This window comes from Anser cygnoides, chromosome 13, assembly GCF_040182565.1.
Source record: "Anser cygnoides isolate HZ-2024a breed goose chromosome 13, Taihu_goose_T2T_genome, whole genome shotgun sequence".
NCBI classification, from domain to species: Eukaryota; Metazoa; Chordata; class Aves; order Anseriformes; family Anatidae; genus Anser; species Anser cygnoides.
The window spans coordinates 9,115,393-9,135,672 of NC_089885.1; the positions used below are offsets into that span (position 1 = coordinate 9,115,393).

The 20,280-nt window shown below is 38.9% G+C and overlaps 1 protein-coding gene across 9 annotated transcripts in view; it reads right to left on the bottom strand.

The window, feature by feature from the left end:
* AFF2 (ALF transcription elongation factor 2) overlaps positions 1-20,280 on the bottom strand; it is a 329,062-nt gene that overhangs the window by 227,379 nt on the left and 81,403 nt on the right. For all 9 annotated transcript variants that reach the window (XM_067004994.1, XM_067004995.1, XM_067004996.1 and 6 more), the window contains 2 exons: positions 16,325-16,445; positions 8,799-9,689 (listed from right to left, as the gene is read on the bottom strand). In XM_067004994.1, the coding sequence (XP_066861095.1) occupies positions 8,799-9,689; positions 16,325-16,445 (1,012 nt within the window). The remainder of the gene's footprint in view (positions 1-8,798; positions 9,690-16,324; positions 16,446-20,280) is intronic.

The window sequence follows — 20,280 nt, forward strand, 5'->3', positions numbered from 1 at the left end:
AATTATTTCCGCCAGGGTGACCTTTGTCACAGCCACGGCCGCCCTTCGGCAGCAGAGGAGGCCGCGTAACTCTGTGAGGGAAGGCCTCAGGCCACACAGGGCCTCCACCCTCAGGCAGGAGACGTGCGGCTACAACGCTGCCTTCGATATCGCTGCCTCCCTCGTGTGTACTCTAAGAGGGTGAACACATCCATTTGTCCAGCCTCGTTTACGTACTTAGCTAAATTTATACTGTCCTGCGGCTCTCCAGGCACAGCATGAGGGAAAGGGAAATAAGCTTTGCCCTGACCCAGCAGCAATAAAGGCACGAGTAAGTTCTGCCTACTTGCAACAGGAGACCTGCTGTTGGTACTCGCTACATCACCAGGATTTTCAAAGGAGAAACTTTAAAACTTCCTTTGGCCCGAGATGAAACTGTGGGCGTTTTTAAACTGTTTTCTCTTGCTTTATTAAATGAGTGAATGATTTAATGTTTCTTTTAAGATGGGAAATAGCATCACACTGCCATAACGAAAGCCTGTTTTAGATTGTTTTATTACACAATTTTTAAATGCACATTGCCATAGCATTTCATAGCTGTGTATTTACATCTACCTTTCTAAAACACACAGTGTATTATGTTGCAATTAAAAGCCCACAAACTCAATCTGATATTTCTTCACTAATTTATTCCCAAGCCAATATGTATTTTAATGTTCCAAACCATTGCTAATTAACACATGGAAATATTTTAACATGGATTTTGATTAATTCCATTTAACAGTCTAACCAGTGCTAAAACATATGTGGTGTGTCATTTCTTTCTTTTGAGGAAGGCATTGGCATTAAATCTTTCAATCTTCCTGAGCACCAAATGCTAATTTCAGGAAGATTAAATAACAGACTGCAGCTACAGTTTCCTTTCTTTACTTCCCAGAAGGTGAAATGAACATATTTATGTGGGAGGAATTTCTTTACTGCACAAGCCAAAATACAGAAATTAGATTTTTTTTTCCCCAACATTGCTAATACACTAGCAATCGCCTGCCAACTAAATAACTTTAACCTATATCTGCAGTTCATGGACAGTTGCCAAGTTATGCGTTCAACTTTCTTTCCCTCTTTTTTATTATTATTATTTTTATTTTTATTAAAGTATTCCCATATGATGTTTTCACCTGCAGCTCCTAAATGCTTTTCCACACTCGAATCAGAGACAGCTAGCTTGAGGTGGGGTGACTCTGGCCATAAATCCGGAAATGCTCATATATAACCATCCTCTGATTTTCACACTTTGAAGGTATGCTATAAATATGGTTCATATGGTACGGCTTTTATGGTTTAAAGTCTAGTATGATTCTGCATGTCAGTGGACTAAGCCTACAAAATAGCCAGAGGAATTCATGCAAGTAAGCATCTTATGCGTGTAAAAGAACCAGAACATAGAGCGGAGGCTGCTGCCTCCTGGATCACGGGTTAATTGCTCGCATATTGCACACAGCTTTTCACAAGATGGAGTTTGATGAGCTTAAGAGCAGTTAAGCACTTCTGCTCTTGTGATTCCCACCAGAAAGCCAACCACACCTGAGTACTGTAGTTCCTCTTCCCTCTGTGGTGAGTCCAGTTTACATGTCCTCACTTCCACTGTCCATCCTGCTTCCTACTGAAGCTGAAACAAGGACTCGTTGTATGTTAAGATTGTGCCTACACTTCTTCACGTCTACCACATCTCTCTGTTGCATAGTAACCTGGTTTTCCTCACCTTCCCCTTCTCCTTATTTTAGTTGTTGCAATATTCTCTGTAAATCTTCATTCAGCTTGACAATATATGGTGCTATCCCTCCTCCTTTATCTTTCTCTAGCTATATTTCAGTCTCAACCGCTACCACTGTGTCTGAAACAGTGCTTTCTATTTGGTTTCCTATTACCTCTATAATATCTAATCACACTTTCTGCACCATTTGGCTGCCCAGATTCCTGACATTTGCACAAGAGCATTCCAGTTGTTACTTACTGATCTACACTTAGCAGATAAAGCAAAGTCCAATTTTCTACTTGACTACCATTTTCATCAGGATTAGAACTTTTTTTCCCCTCAGAGTCTGTATTTGTGCTCACTGATTTTCTTGTATTTTCTTTATGCCTCTTTTTATACATTTAAGAAGAATGTATTGGATGCAATATTTTCACCACATTCACTTGGTGAGTGGCCCTGGGAGAAAGTCAATTATAGCTGCCAGCAAGAGCCCCAGCTCTTGTTAAAGGAGCCAAGGCTGTCCTGAGAAGCCCCACATTCAGTCCCAGTGATGATTCATGATAGCTGTCATTATCCATGCAAAAATGTGCACAGACTCTCTTGCCCGAACTTCAAAACAAAACAAAAAGTGACTTCTGTGTTCTTGGACTGCTTAAAACCATAATTCTTATGCTCTCTACAAAGAGAAAAAAAAAAAAAACACACCCAAAGGTATGACTGAAAAGAGCAGTGAACATCTACATAGGTTCCTTCTATCTAGCTGTGTGTTACTTTAAAGGTTTGAGTCAGATAAAATAATATTTAACTTAGCTCATGGTAAAGTTTACAAATGGCCATTCATTCTCACACAGTGAGCCAAACACAGATCCACAAATATCTGCCAATCCTGCTCTCCGCAAGCCGACGACATGCTGTTCACAGCCCTGAGTGAAAGCATACATCTCAAAAAATCAAATACCTGAAAATGGTGCTTTCTCATCTTTTGTTACACAAGCATTCTTTGTTTTACAGTTCACAGAGACAGGATAGTCACTAAAGCAGGTCATGTTCCACAGCAGTGTTAACAAATAGTGCAAAGGCTCCGGCTTTGTTAGCGCTGCTGGACTACTCCTGGAAGAGCACCCGGCTTAGCTGACAGCTACGCAGAGCATCAAGATCCAGGAGCATTCTTCCTGGTGCGTTTGCAATGCACATAGATGAAAAGAAGATGCTGAAAAATCAGCTCTACCAACTTCTGGTCATTAGTCAAAAAATACATTGCCAGTCAACATAAAGACGATTTCACAACACTTAACTAGATTTTGATATGGCTTGATATGTTCTCCTTAAATTAATTGGAGTAAGTAGAAGAGAGATGCAGTTTTAGTTAGGAAAAGCAGCCATAGTACTGTATACTTACTCCATGTTTTTTCAATGAAAATCTGAAAAATACTCCTCTAAGGGTGGAAAGCAAATATTATAGCCCCCCTTTCCTAGTCAGATGCACCAAAACACTGAGGACCACAAATCAAAAAGGGGAACAGGATTGATTATTTAAAGATTTCTGACTTCTGTTCAATCTACAGAACTCAATAAATTAAGCTTGCTATAATAAGTTTGAGAAGTACCAACAAAGTGACACTGTCACATAGTCACAGACCAAATCTATTGGCAGAGCTATGCATACACCCTGCAGTCCCCCCAGGCCACTAAATGATGCCTCCCCATCTTTGCTCAAGCAAAACCAATTCTACTGCTGCTCTCCCCAAAGCCTTTAAGGTCATCTTATTTTGTGACAATATTATATCACAGTATTCGGGTAACAGTATTTCTTAATCTTAACTTGGATCACTAACAAGCCACTTACAAGCAGCTACTTGGGCACTGCAGAATTAAAAAAAAAAAAAAAAAAGTTAAAAAATCACTTTTCTAACACAAAACTTTTTCTAAGACTATGATCTTTTAACTATAGCTAATTTTATGGGCAGTCTCGGAGATAAAATGCAAAGTCCTCATTGGTCACAGAGGTTAAAATTCAGGCCCTAAATATGCATAATTACTTTTTACATTTTATTTAAAATAGTAAGCTGTCCTCTTGCTGTTCCTGCAAAATACTTTTCCTAACAATTGTCCGAGCAATCGGACAGTAGCCTTAGAAAGGCCACAATAAGAGGTCTTCAGTCGAGTGGTGTCATATGGTCTTCATTTAGAAGTATCACAAGAACATTACTTCTCACAGTATTTACAAATGAAAAACATATGGCTGTAACCTGTAATACTGCAAGAAATACTGCTCTTTGGGTTTGTTTTTGGCCTCAGACTTTTGAAATATGAACCAAGCAAAGGGATTTCAGCTTAATGCTTGATTCGGTCCATTCTTCTTCAGAGCTCAAAGTCTGGGGAATGGATAAAGCCTGCATTTGAAAAAAAAGTGATTTGCCCACAACTATGGTAATGCACTATAGCTAGCAACCAGAGAAGCATGTATGTCAGAAGGGCGTGGGGATGGTTAAAGACATCTACTTTCCATTTAATTAAAAAAAAAAAAAAAAGATATTAAACTGGCTTTGGTTCCTACCAAAGAGTTTTATAAGGCATATATAGGCCCCTTGCATTTACTATTTAGGTTCAATCAATATGGTTATCTACCTGTCAATTTTTCTTGCTCTTTAATGCAGAAAGAGAGCAGCCTTTTTTATAGCTAGCTCAGAAAGTACTAAGCTAATCAATACATGCAGTGATAACAGAATGATTTGAAACATGTAACAGAAGCTTATCACTTTGCAGTATACTGAACCCGTCAAAATATTTTCCTAGAAGTAAAGTGAAAATAGAAGTTCTTCATTTTTTATTACTTAAGTGGGTGGTGACATAGACGTTGTAGGCCGTTTGGATTTGTTCCTAGCTTTGTATTTTTAGGGAAATTTGGTATATGAGCGTTTGTTACTTTGTAGGAATGTGAGGCCAATTGTGCAGTGAGATTTAAAAACTCTGCCTAGAGAATCAAACATTATCTCAATTGCCCTTGATTTCCTGTCCCTAAACATTTATTGGAAATCCATGCATTGTTCTGGAGAACCGTGCATAAGATTTTCCAGGAACACATCTTCTGATGTTCCCACAGACCTTAAAACCCTTTACTTTACTCAATACTCTCAGTAATTTGTGTTTGAGCCCAATCTGAAAAGTACAGGCTTTCCTTTCAACTATCTCCTGCTGAGTTAGTCGATTTGAAATAATTTGTAAGCATCTGATTCTAGAGGTTTAAATATACATACACGTATCAAGATTCTGGATTTTAATGCAGCAGAGAGAGGATCAGTTGTTAGTATGGTCTCTAACCTCTACTTTTTTTGAATAAATGCATATAGGATTTAGCTACGCAATTCTCCTTGACTGGTAAGTAACAATCATCTGCCATCATACAATGTAAGTAGGTGGAATTCTACATAATACAAAAGCTCTTTGTGATGTCCCAGGCTTGCCACAATTTACCAAATGTTAAATACAAGCTCAAAATTAATGTATGTATGTATGTAAATACAGAATAAAGAGATCGGCGTTAATAAGAAAGGAACAGGAAATAATGTTTATGGCTGGAGGCTTCTTATCAATTTTATGTTTTAGCTCCAGGGCTGTTGTTATCAATTCTATGTCATGATATCTGGTGCATTTCTGCATGCCCCCCGGAAGACATGACAGACTTATGGCCTTCCAGTTCCAAAAGGTCTGCTTCACAGTTTCTGAATCCTGGAGGCTGCAAGCCTGGTAACTGGTGATTACATTGGGTTTTACCCAAGGCACCAAAGCATTACAGTTTTTTTTACCTTCAGCCTTAGAAAATGATACCAATAAGTAAAACACAGCACAAAGGTAAAAGAAATCAAAAGGATCACACAACCATAAAGAAATCTTTAAATTACAAAACGAAGTCTACAGAAGCTCTGCTGTTCCTGTTCCTCTACCAGAAGTGTCCATGCATGGTGCAGACAGGTCTGAACGAGCTCTTTGTGGTAAGTCTGGGTCTGGAAATCATAGAGCAGCATCCATTGAGAGGTAAGGGTTATTCCATGGGTGCAAAAGAGCTGCCACCACTATATTCTGACCCAATCTCGTAAGTCTGTGTGAACTCACCATGAATCTTTACAAGCTCAGAAATCACTAAACCACAATCCACTGCACAGTGGAGACATGCCAGCAGCAAGGCATTAACATCCTTGTCCACTCCAGAGGAGCTGAAAGATGGATGGGCATATCTGAGGGCAGAACTGGGCCCTGAGAATGAGCAAAGATTCTTAGAGCAACACCTCAAGTGACACAAATTACGTTATAAAATTGATCACTTCCTTACACATGGCAGAATGCTTCCAGGGCACTCAACATCCTATTCCATTAAGCCATGATAAATGAGACCATATTTCCACATCACTCTGAGCTCATCTTTTAAATCTGCTTCTTCCAATATTTGGTTACTTTTTCCCCCTCCTTAAGATATTAAAAACTGTCTTTTTCTTTCCCACCATGACACATCTTAATAGATGACATTATTGTAGGACTGTCACAGAGGAGTTTTATTTCTCCACAGAATTCCTCATTTTGAGAGCATGCAAAATTTTGAGAAAAATCACTGAAAAAAGTTTGGTGTGCAATCTCAATGTGTAGACTTGACAACTTGAAAAGTGGACTCAGATGCGGGAGGGCTACGGAACAAATGATGGAGAAATGCCCCCAAAAGTAACTCTCCTAGTGCTAGTTCGAAGAAGATCACCACCACCGCCACCTGGAACAGTGTTAGGATGGAAACCCGTGGAGCAGGAGCAAAATTGTTTCAAGCAGATGACTACGGCTGGAGGTGGCTAGGGAGGGTTCATAAATTGATAAGCACCACCGAAGGATCATAAGCCTCCACATCAATTGTATAAAGATTACAACAGAGCCACTCACTGCAGTCATTCTGAAAAGGTTATGGGTTTCACAGGTGTGCACTGTCAGTTCTGATTAAGCTTAAACTAAGCCAGTTATCTATAACGTTGGATTGGAAGGAGTTTTATTGCTGAACACAGGGTAAATCAAATTCAGGATACACATCTGTGGAAAAACACAGAGGGCCAAAGTTCACAGTCCTGACACAGGCAAAAAAAATAAAAAAAATCCAACCCTCCAAACTCAGGAGGAGATTTGCCTGCAAAACATCCATCAGTCTGGCTATTGTCATATGTTCTGTATCAGAAAGGAGAGTTATACATCACCTCAACACAGCTTTGGGTTTTCTTTCCCTTTTCAAATCATTGCTCACTTTCATGAAACAGAGACTGTTTTAAAATTATTACCTGCATTCAGTTCTAAAGTGCCTAGAGTTTACCATTTATCTGATCATAAATGAAATTAATTATACACCCGTACTTTTCACTACACAAGATATAAACTAAGGCAGCAATAGCAACAACTTCACAACTTAATTTTTCATCTCTGTAACTAGAAACCTTTCTAAAAACAGTCCACATTAGAGATCCTCAGAACTACACAAAAAAGACCGTGGGTGAAATCCTGTGCCCAAAAAGAACTGGTACCAACTCAATTGATTTCAACTGTGCCAGGATTTCACCAGAAAAATCAAAAAAAAAAAAAAAAAGACAAGTTGCAAAAGACACATTCTGTTTCCAAAAATACTTCATATTAATGCTGCACTTGAAAGTATGTCTATTGACTCATAGTGTTAATAGATGGCAAAAGTGAATAAATGTATTTGCTTTTGCAACATCATTATTTCCTTTGCATGCAATTATTTACTTGCCAAACAATGCTAGCGACAAATCGCAACAGACTATGAAGCCATCTACATCAGCAGATTTTTAACCTAAGGTAAAAATAAACAGAAACATCTGTAAAGTAATCTTGTACAAAGCTACGTTTATTAACAAATACATTTTCTAATAAAACACCATCTGCAAGCAACCCTCAGCTTCCACTTGATATAAATAGGCCTTTTACTGTTTTCAGATGCAGTTCCCAGAAAATTATTCCAAGCTCTACTGCAAAACACATCAGTCTTTGTTGCTGCCTGGAATGTTAATAAATAACATCAAGTTTTTAAATAGTCAAACAAATTATTGGCTTGAAACAATTACTCCAGTAGAAAAAGCTGACCTTTTGCAATAAAGTGGCTTAAGAATGCATCACTCCTCATTCCTAGTATAAAAATATTACCAAACAGGGAAATATTTTGCAGAAAACAAAAAACTATGAAAACCCCATATTGCAATTCTGCTCATACACACGCTATAAACCTACCTTGAAATAGTTACTGCTTTAGAGAAACTCAGAATAAGAGAAAAAGTATACAGACTGTAAATAGTTCAATTGGTATCCTTATTATACATCTGTGCTTGGAGTGGACGTGAATATGAACAGATTAAAATGTTCCTCACAGGAATATTGTACTGACCAGCAATACAAAATTCAACAGCTTAAACTGTTGGTAGCAGAGACTGGGACTGAATCCCAATATTAAGAGCTCTTCAAAATGCATAAAAGCTTTAATGGGACACATTTTCATAAGCATTACTCAGAATTTAAGCCACATTAATTCCATTAAAAGCAATGGGAATTCAGCAAACTCTGCAAATAAACTCCTTACTGGTAGAACTGTTTAGTACTGCTGAAGTCTGGAGACTGCCATTTTTCCTCAAAGAGATTAAAACACTGATATTTATGTCAAACTACCTCCTAACTGAATATGCAAAATAGTGAAAACTGCAGATGAACCAAGATATTAGAGTTCTCTGTCCAGAATTCTAGCTGGTATAAATGTATTATACCCAACTGAGACCTAGCCTTTTAATATTAATTGGAAACAAGCAATGTTAATATTCCAATCTGTGATTTTAAAATTTCATTAAATATTTCTTACTGGGACTATCACAACAAACTTTGCCAAAAATAAAGTTAGTCATGCATACTCTAGAAAAAAAGGAATGTTTTAAAACATAGTTCCAGGAAAGGGAACTGCATATTTCCAAAGACAAGTATTCAGTGCACGAAATACTCAACCAGTACGAGAGAAAAGATATGTTGAACTACTTACTTCACCAACAGGAGGAATGTTAAGCTTTGGTACTTTGTTCTTCGAACTAGGGGTGTTCACTTTTCCTTCCAACAGCGTTCCAAAGGACTGATTTCCATATCCACTCTCAATTTCTATCGGAGGTTTCAGTTCAGGCGAGTCATTGGGTACCTGGTCTTGACCATCCATAGGCCTAACATACGCCGTAGGCTTTTGCTGGACCATGCTGTTTTTACAGTGAAGTCCTGGTGGGAAATTCTGGGTCGAAAGACCGTTGTTTGCAGATAACAAAGATGTGGAAGGAAGTGGAGATCCAGGACCATGACTTACAAACTCAAGCTCTGTGGGTGACTTTGAATGACTGTTTTCTTTGTAAGTATGTTCTCCAGCTGCTGACTTTGAATGATTATGCCGCCTTGAATGTGAAGATGCTGCCATAGAATTTGCTTCCTCAGTTCCTCCACTTTTATGCTGCTCACTCTGACAATTGTAGAGGTCTTCATACCTGCCCTGCGGCTGGTCATGAGAAGAGCTATGCTTTGTCCTACTCTGCTGACTACTGGATTGGCTTGGCTGGGCCCCACTAGAGTTGTGCCCACCACGTGACCAGTCTGTCCTCGACTTCCTGCTGCTCTGGTGACCGTGTAGCAAAGTAGAATTAGATGATAATGAAGAAGGTGGAGGCATTGATGTCGATGAGTGGCCACTGATCTGATGAGATGGGATCATCCTGTTTCTTTGTTCCGGGAAAAAGGTCTGTTCATTTTTGTCGATGGGCGTCTGCGGGACAGAATTCTTTGGGATTCCTACAAGGTGGCTCTGATTGGAATGGTTAGTTAGCAGGTCCTTCATCTCATCATAGTTTCCCAACGTGTTCTGGACACGGTTTGCAAGAGCATCACCTTTATTTGTCTAGAATAAATAAGCAAAAAGAGTGAATAAATTCCTGATTAGGAAGTTAATGCTTGGAATAGTTGTTTTAGAAGATGGCAAATGTTAGCTGTTTAATGGTGTCATGCTGACATTTAATTTAATTTCAATTACATTTTGCATATGTTATGTAAGAAGAATCTATCAATAACTGTGTTCAAAGAATCTCTTGAAATAGGCTTGCATGAGTAACACTTGTATACTGCTTCCCATTTTCTTAAATGTGCTCTCAGAGAAATGTTTAAATTACATCAGTTATGGATGTTATGAGCAAAACAGGCTGGTTTTATGTCAGAGAAGTTGGGCTTGTGCATTTCATATCTCGCAAAACATGAATGTACAATTACTGGTTACTCAGCATTTGAACTGCAATCACACATTTTATTTAAATATGTTATTGCACTTTCACCCCCTTGACTCATAGCTCTGCCATAAACAGAAGCCACGTAGTCTATAACAGACACTCAGGGGCAAGCTCTTCTACAGTGTAACTCCATTTCTCTATCCAAGGTCCAGTTTGACCCAAGGTATCTACTCTCTAAATACATAAAAGAAAATGCTTCTAACCACTGAAGAGTTATAGCAGTTTCAAATAAATGATCATTCCAAAGATTTCTTAAAGAATATAAATAGTGATGACTACCACATTCTTAAGTATTCTTCCCATTGTTTAAAGGCTGGTTGTATTTGTGAATCATGCTTTTCTTTGAATTCCAGTAATTACTAAATAAATACTGACTCATCTGTGTTTCACCACTATTATACTTTCCCTTCTGAAGCAGAAAATGTTTTGGTTTTTTATCCCTTTACCTTTACACTTACAAAAAGCTGGACAAATAAGCTGGAAGCTATAACTAATATGCAGCTAATTTCCTCTCTCCTTGTTCTAAGTCACCCCACAGAGACCCAACGTACCAGCCTTCTCACTGACCTTTATGTTTCATGGAAATGACCAGCAGAGAACTAAAACACCGCATTCCCAATGCTTATTACTTTACGTGACTCAAAGGATAAAACCAGAGCAAAAGTGTAGTTCAAGCAGATGGTTAACTTCTACAGTCTGGAATTAAATTATCATAGAACCATAGAATATCCTGACTTGGAAGGGGCCCGCAGGGATCATCGAGTCCAAGTCCTGGGTCCACACAGGACCACCCACAAATCAGACCCTGTATGTCTGAGAGCATTGTCCAAACACTTCTCGAACTCTGGTAGCTTGGTGCCGTGACCACCCCCTAGGGAGCCCGTCCCAGCGCCCAACCACCTCTCAGTGCAGAGCCTTTTCCTGACACCCAGCCTGACCCTCCTGTTGCAGCTTCACATCGTTCCCTTATGTATGCTGCAGCTACATAACCTAAGTAGTACACAGCGATACTTTAGGCTACAGCCAACTGTTTTTTTTGTTGTTTTTTTTTTTTTTTTTCACTCAATACAGCAAGTAATGTCACAATCCAAAGGGGCCTTAACACCAGGTCATAAAGATGGGGAAAGGCAGCACTATGAGCTTGTGGTTGGTTAGAGACAGTCCCACTTAATTCCTCAACCAAGGATGCTACCATGCCACCGTTTCCATCTTCCTCGAGTATTATGCAGAAATCTGAGTGATGAAAAAAATCCATGCATGGATTCCTCCTGAAATATCTGCTTATATTAACCACTACTGAACTAGTCAAGAGATGAGAAGAATATTGCAGAAAGATTTTTCTCTTAGTACTGCACATGCCATAAAAAATGTTGAAAAAAGATAATAAATGCAAATTTTCTTTTGCTCATTCTCAGGGATTGTAACATATATTACCACTGCACTGAGGCAGTGATTTAAAAATTAACTGTTCAGTGTTGTTCTCATCTATATACATTTTGCCAGCGCTCCTCAATGACACAGTTAATAATCCCAGTTGTGGAGAACCACGAATCACTTTTATTCACTAACTAAATCCCTAGGTTGGTCATTTTAGTGGCAAAATTATATTCTATCTGCGCTAAGAATAAGCTCTTTGTATATGAGCAGTCTCCTTCAACTGAGTTGCACAATGAGCCATTTGGGCAGCAGCCAAAACCAGGCTCTCTCTGTTCAGCCCCCAAATTTAAAACAAGGAGATTCCATTGTGCTTAAGGGCCCAGCAGGAATTATGATGCGAAGTCTAAACACTTACATACTTGTTCTGTTTCCTCCTTCCCCACCAAACACTTTAACTCCTTATGGGATGGCACATAGGAAACAATCAAGTATCGAGAAAAGCCTGACCACTAACCTTTACCTCTGGTTCAGCTGCACTTCCAGGGTGTGTTTAGCTTACTGTCCAGAAAGTAAAAGGGGGGATAAAAAAGAATACTAAAAACCACATTATCACTGTAACACTTCAACGTCATGGCACATTAAATGGCTCTTGTCTAGGTCCTTACAGAGGGAATCAATATTTTAATTTGAATGTAGAGCTTTTCAAATATTTGGTTTTTTACATGTCATGATTATAAAAATAATTTTTGTTAATATTAACTCTGTTTTATGCAAGCTATTCACATTCTGGGGATAAAAGACCATGTAAAAGTATTATTATTTGTACTCATTTTCTGGGAGCATTAATAAAAATATATATTTATTGAAAAATATGGAGGTAATTAATTTAAATATCATTAGCATATTTTAAGTACGCTAAAGCTCTATCCAATAGTTGTTGAAGTCAATGGAAAGATTATTATTTTCTTCAATGTTTTTTAAGCCAGACTGAAAAGTAAAAACACATAGTGAATATGTGCAGCAAATTAGCTTACAGTGAAATAAAACTAGAGCACACAACTAAGACCAGACTTGTGCATCACATAACCTGACTAAGCTCACCGTTGCATAATTCAGTTTACTACCTGCATTTAAGGAATAAAGCATAACATTAGTATGTTTTTTGTTGTTGTTGTTTTTTTCCCCATCAGCAAATTCAGGGCTTTCACGAGAAGTAGAGTATTCTTGACAAGCTCGGATACCAGCAAGATAAACACAAAATCTGGTCATAATTTCTGGTTGTTCTTTGTTACTTCCAGATTGGGGACAATTTCTACCTTCATGTTCTGGATAATTGGCTGATTTCTCAAAGGAGACCTCTGTACAGCTTATTTTCTGAACAGCATGTTGAATCACAATTTTGCCGCTATCAAGGAAATGCATTTTCTGACTATTCCAAGGCATAAATTATATGTCTGGTTTGTGACTCGTGGCTAGCAGCCTTCCCCCTCATTCTAGGCTCTTGTTAATTTAGGAAATGTACACCCTCCTACATTTGCTTCTATTGCTTTCAAAAAAGATCTGTAATAGAATCCTATTGGAAGACTAATTTGCTAGCTAGCTATTGCATTATAGCTTTACAAAGAAAAGAACTAATGCACTCAAACTTATAGGCCCAATTTACTAGGGTTTTGTGAAAATTTGTATGAAACTTGAGGTTTCGTAATTCTTTCACTTTCTCATGCCTCAGTTAAACTAACCTCCCTGCATCAGAAGCTATTTTTTTTTTTTATCTGAAGCTTGAATAGGAGGGGCTTTACCTAAAAAGAGATAATAAATGATTTAACATTCGCCAAAGAATACCCAATGGAAATGCTGCCCATTGGGTTCTGTCTCTCAAGTTACAGTCTTGAACAAAACAAATCCCACCTCCTACTGTTTTCCCTAAAATACTCCTTGTCTCTGAAACTCTTTTCTAATTCAAAACGCTAAAAAATGTCAGCAACTCACGAGTAAAATTGCAGCTCCTCTCACTAAAACTCTCACACTGCTCTTTCAAATGTCTGTTGCCATAACACTGCAGGCTCTTCTCTGATCATCTCTGCCAAATTAAGCATTAGCGGGTTGGACCAGCATTTGAATGCAAGACCTGCAACCAGCATGCTCTGTAACTTGTATTAGGAGGCACACAGCCCTCACTGCCCAACCTTACCAAAATAACGCTGGATGTCATCCCATTGTTGGAGGTGGTGTTTCCCCACATGAGACAGTGGAGCTTCAAAAGAAGTCTTCCATCTTCTAATAAACATATACCAATCTATTTTATACACATGGATAAATACACCTCTTTTGATGTATGTTTACACATGACAATACACAGAATCAATGCAAAAACACGGACTTGTTCAAAACTTTAATGATCACCCATGTTTTAGCTGACCGATAGGAGGGATAAAAAGACAGATACGCTAATAGCTAGGGTAAAGAAGTGGTAGACAGAGGCAGATATGCTGGAAGGACAAATGTTCAGATCACGTAACTTGTGATACACGAGTGGTAGTAAGATCCATGAGAAAAACAGAAGAGACCCCCTTTCCTTTTTTTTTTTTTTTTTTTTTTGGTCCTCCTCCTCTGACTGGTCAGCTTTCTTTGGCCAGGTTTTAATATCCCTAACTTTAGAGAAGTCTTAAAATAGTTGCCAGTCATTGAGTCATTAAATCATCTAAACAGCAGTGGTGGTATTCCCTGCCTTGACAATCCCTTCCCTGGGTTACTGTTGTACTGTTGAAGCAAATGGGGAAGAAATGATAAGCAAGTATGGACACTATGTCTGGGAATAAAATAAAAGAGACACTTTCTATTTCCTGAGACCTGTTATTCCCAACCTTCCCTTTGCCACTGTAGTCTCTACCTTACCTCCCACCCCTGGATCTTTCAGAGACATACTAGCCACCCCTTGAGATGATGTTCAGAAGCAGAGGTAGTCCAGCTGTGGATGTGCCCCTTGTGTCCATTACAGACCATGCCACTTGACCTTGCTGGGCAGTGCTTTGTTTTGTCCTGCTCCCACTGAGAGCAATGAGAATAAATGAGATGGATGCAGTTCGTTGTGTGCACCAGGCCCTGAACCTCATCCACAAAGAAACATCCATTCATCTCAAAATGGAACAGGGCTTCAAACTCAACATATAGTACATTCCTCCTCATCTCATGACCTCTTTATTTTATCCTAGAGTACAGATGCATAAAACCCTGAATTCAGTTTTGCAATTGCTTAAGAATACAAATCACTACTTATCCACTCAGATTCAGATCCACCTCTTGATTTGCATCTAGGACACTGTAGTGTGGCAGGTTCTTAGCAATGCAGAACTTACGAAGGAAACACCAGTATTATCATTTTGTTCCTTTTCCAGTGTAAAAAAAACAGAGGCAAGACCTAGCTTTCATATCCAGTCTTGGTTCTTTTTGTTCTGCAAATTTAAGACATGTAACTACTTATGCATGCAATTTCCTCTTAATTTATGTATTTCACAACTTATCATTACAATGTATTTTTAGCATAGTAATACATTATGCTTTGCTCAAGTCCACAGATCCCCAAACTTCCTCTCTAAGCACATGAAAAGCAATAAAGTATCTGTGTTTGTTGTTTATAAATTAAATTACCTCCAGAAATTTACCAGAATAATTTTTGCTTTGTGGTTTTCGAGTTTTTGATCACACATGTTGTATATTTTGTATATGCCTGGTGCAAATACACGCATTCTAAAAAAACGTAAAATGAGATATTACCATTCTTATGGTACAATAGATACCTGTTGGGAGGTACATTTCTAGTTCCTTACTCACAACTGAGTGCTGATTTGCATATCACTCTACCTATTGAAATCCAAATGACCACTCATATGTTTGTATGAACTGCAGGAAGTCTCAACAAAATCACTTCACAGTAAGTTAATATTTCCTCTAAATAAAGTTGCTAAAATGTGGTCCAGTGCAGAAATAGTGCATTGATTAGATTTTTATAAAAACAACAACAACAAAACACAAACAAACTCTCCAACTGCACAATCTTTATTTGGCTGAATAAGTCTCCCAGCCTATAATTATTAGACACCATTTGATAGTAATGCCAGTCTTTCCTCCTCCTTTTCTGGTGATTTTCAAAGAGCCCTCATCCTCCCTACAGCTGCTAACAATGTGAAATGGAAAGATGAAGTGGTGGCCTTTCAATGGATGTCACTGATTGGGAGGAGAAAGAGATATGGAAATTTACATTCTGATGAATTCTTCAGGGAATGTCTTACTGAAAATCAAAGCAGCAGAAATCATAAAGGGGGACATCCCTCGGTGATGAAAACCTCAGGCAGCGAAGCTCCTTAGAGAGAATAAGACTTGTCATAAGTCCCTTTCACACTCTTGTTATGGTCCCCAAGGATTCAGGCACTCTCCCAGAAGACTTCTTTGGATAGTTATGATTGCAAAAGAAAGCTTACGGACTCATTATTTATAGAGAAGACTTCAGTTTTAACAACTCAGGTATATTTTTTTCTTAAAAATAAAAGGACTAAGTGTTATTTTTGAAGGTACGACCCCGCTTGTAGAGATATCAGCTGCACATACTTCTATTGTGGGACTTTACTGTGTGGATAGAGGAAGAAAACTTTAACAGGACTGTAAGCAAAATTCCTGATTCTGCCAATGAAATGCTGGGTGTGGCATTCAGTTTGCTTTTCTGCAATATGTTGATTTGGAAGATCAGCATATTCAAGGGTGGAAGTACCAATGCAGATGTGACTTTTCCCATAGGTAACAAGTAGTTTCATTTATATTTGCAAAATGCATTCAGGTAAAAAGACATTCTAAAAATGTAAAGCAAAACAATGCAATTTACCTTGTAGGGTTCCCCAAAGAGGTTAAAACCTGAAGCAAAGAGATCTTCATCTTGCTGGACTTCTTGGTTTCTTCTCTCCCATTCTTTCCGCTTAAGTGCACTCCTGTCTTGCTCATAGTGACTGAGGAAGAGAAAGACAAAAAGATAGCATATTATTTTCCCCATCATTTAGTTACATGATCATTACTACCAGTAAGAACAGCAAAACCTCAGAAACTATGTAGCTCCTGAGGATAATTCTGAAAGAAAGAAAGCAAAAGCCACTACATAATTTTCCTAAATGTAAATTTGGAGTCATAATACTATATGAAATTGGGTAATAGGAACTATTCAGAACACTTCCAAAATGAAAACAGACAATGTTTTTTTTCAAATTAACGGAACGTTATGCACGAGAATAATACAAATTTTGACACATTTGTATGAACAGTCTGCAGAATATATGAACATATACACATACACAAACACGTGCATGCGCACCTACAGAGAACGTCTCTGTGCAAATAAAGCAAAAGTGAAGTCAAGGAAGCGCTGCAATGTCTTCAAATGCAACTAACTGTGTAACACTTGTCTATATCCATCCCAACACTCCAGTTCAGCCTTGTGTGATTTAGACCACCTAATTTTGTCCCGTGTACTTGTTAAAATTTATGTAAGGCTTCACTGTGGGTGTCAAGGGTGTTTTAAGAAGGGTTTCTCTAGCCGTCTCCCAGAAGAGACTTTAGGGAAGTTGATTCTAGCAGCGGATAGTCCTACACCCAAACAAACAAACAAACAGGAAAGGATCTATCACCTCAGCGCAGCGATGGTGAGTGGCACTTATCTGTACGTCAGCTTACTCTGTGCACCTGCCAGACCTAGCTGACAAGCTGCGAGATCACACTCGCTTCTCCCCTGAATAGCACTGAAGTACTTTGGTCTCTCAGCTTCGCAAACTACCTCCTGCTCCTCTGAGGGAAAAGATATAATTAAAACCCTGAAGGGGAGGGGGGACAAGGAAGGAAAGAGGAAAGGAAGAGATGCATGCTTCAGCTTGCACTGACAACCCCTCACGTGACGAGCATTAAGGGACACTTCTGTGCTTTCAACCCATATTTGATTTGTTATGAGGCTTTTGGCTCTACTTTGTGTCAGTTAATTAGCTACCAAATTCCAGATGACAATTTGAAGAGCAGGTTTAGTACATGCACCGATGTCATCTGCTGTAAGCAATACTTCCCTGACAGACTCCGGACATGCACATACCCATGCCTGCCCCGTATGTACAGGCACTTACATACAGATGGACATATTACATATGTAACAAAGAACATTTAATTCTCCTGTCTCTGGTGAGAATGAATTAAACCTCTATAGAGCTCCACTGCACTTGGAAGATAACCAAATTTCTACAACTTTTGCCTTTTTAGCTCAGCATGATGTTGTATTGAAAGCTTCACACCGAGAGATATAATGAGGAATGAACTGCACAGTGATGAGGCTTTAACAGTGTATAAAGTCACTGATTTCTGAGTGAAACCACAATTACTAATTTGAAGCACCAGCTAATTAAAACCACAGCTATGTATTTAGCCTCTTGTTATACCTACTGCAGTTTATAATTATGAGGACCTCTTTATCTACTCAATTAAAGTTCTTATGATTCAGGCAGGTTGTGTTTGAACCTGCAAGCCCTGCAGAGAGCACAGGAAAGCATATGTCTGTTTCCTGATGACTCCCTGTATCGTTACACTCACACGCTTGTTTTTGTACAGGGAGGGAAAGAAAAAAGCCCAGACAAATGCCGCAGTGAAATCCTTAAATCAAAAATATGAATTAATAACCGGTATAAGCAACTCAAGATCACTCAGGTTTGAATTGCATAATGCTCGAGTATGACTCAGAAACTGAACGCAAAGGCACCTCCATAGGCTGAGCTGCATGATTTCCATCCACCTTTTCCTTCCACAGGTGGGAAGTCTTTGAAGACGCCACGTAACGCCCCCCTGATGTGGTGACATCGCTGCCTCACATCCGCTCACCACCACCAAGCTCCAGAACATTCCTATAATCATTCGTGGTGTTTTTGCAGAAGGTGATAGCACAATTTACTGGTTTCCTGAGGGGGAGCGAAGGGAAATTGTAACCACCGGTCACTTTACTACACTACCTGCTCACTAAAAGGTAAAGAGGAGGACACGACTCTCTCTTCCTGTCATGTCTCCATATCAGTCCTAAAGTCCATAGGTATGGGAGTAAGGGAACAAAAATCTCATGGGAGATCTTCCCAGTGACTTCTCTGACAGCCTCACCTATAGATGGTGCAATTCTTGCACCAAGAGCAGATCACAAAGCTAGGAGCCCAATCTCACCTGCAGCAGTCACTCAAGTTGGTGGGCCTACTGAAAGCAGGATATTATATCCTTCACGAGTAATCTTTTCTTATGCGAGCAGGCGCATCCCAGGCACTGCCACTTCAGAAAGAATTATTCATGAAAATTAGAGCTGCATTTTACAGCCTTACAATGGCAACCCTGGCCCAGTGTTTCAGGGTGAAATCCTGCACCCACTCAGATCGGACTGAATCTGGCCACTGAACACAGATCACAGAATCTCGGATCACAGACTTCAGCACAGAACAGATCTCATCTTTCATATGAGGCTTCAGCACTTTAGATAAAAGCTGGCTCTGGTCTCAAGCATGCAGAATATTTAGGGAACCAAGTAGAGGCCTTATGCCACATCTTAACTGAGAAAAAGCAGCAAAGGCTCTAAGACTATCCATACAAGTTTTGTGACACATTACAAAACCACTAATTCAAAAACGATGAAAACAGTGGTAACTCAAAATGGTACAATCGCTTTAAAAGGCATTATATTAAACTAAGACAGTATTTACAATTTTAACAGGAAAGGCTAAAAACACACACACACAAAGAAACAGTATTTTTTAAACACAACATACTTAGGTATCTCTCTTTCAGTGCACATCTTTCTGAAAGACAGATGCTCCGTGCACCCAAGAGAGGAGCACAAAGGGACATCTCATGCCCTGGATCCCAATGATTTTTGCAGACTATCAAACTGAGCATCCATATTACCACACAAGCAAAGCCCTAAGTGAATTGCTGCCTCTACATCAATCCAAATCTTTCTCATAAATTGTCTTGTGAGAAAAAAAAAATATTAAAGGTTTGCTTCAAACTTTCCACTCCCACAGTTACCCCGCAGCCTTAAGTGTACAAAGACTATACAAAAGCAAGTGGTTGCTCATCCTGTCAGATCATTTGCTTGGTGTATTTCTCTGCAAATGTATTTTTGCTATGCGAAAGCTTGACATGGCACTGATTGTGGCTGTGGAAAGTCAAATATGATAAAATCATACACAGATTAGGATAACTTTTTTGGGTTCCTTGTGATCCGAAGAGAAATGCTGATTAGATCTTAAGGTTGCAGAGCACTGAGAACCTAGTGGAATGTTCTCCAGAAACTCTTAATGCAGCCACGAGGCAATCTCTGGGACTTGTGTTTAATATAAAGCCTAACTAATGTTCTGTGAAATACGGATATGTGATTAGTGGTGAAGGTGTCAGTGAAACTATAGTCAGATACGACGAGGAGCACCAGAGTTCAGCCTGTCTCATTAGTATGAGAAATACTTCATGACTCCTCTAACGCCAGGAGAGTAGGAAATCACAAATACACAGTTTTGTAAACATTTAAAAAAGAGATTTAGAAGAAAACAGCTGGAGGCTGTGATACTCATTGTATCTGAGAGGCCAGTTCCCTAGATACAGCTATTAGGTAACAACGCAGTTTAAATACATGAGCTTTATTGTTTTGTTACCACTTATTAGATTAATAATTGAATTAGAATGGGGAAGTCTGTACATAAATCTGAGAAGACCAGGAATGGTGAGCAATAAGAATGCTACAAAGTACACGAGACCACTGCTCTAAAAATTACCTGTGTGCTG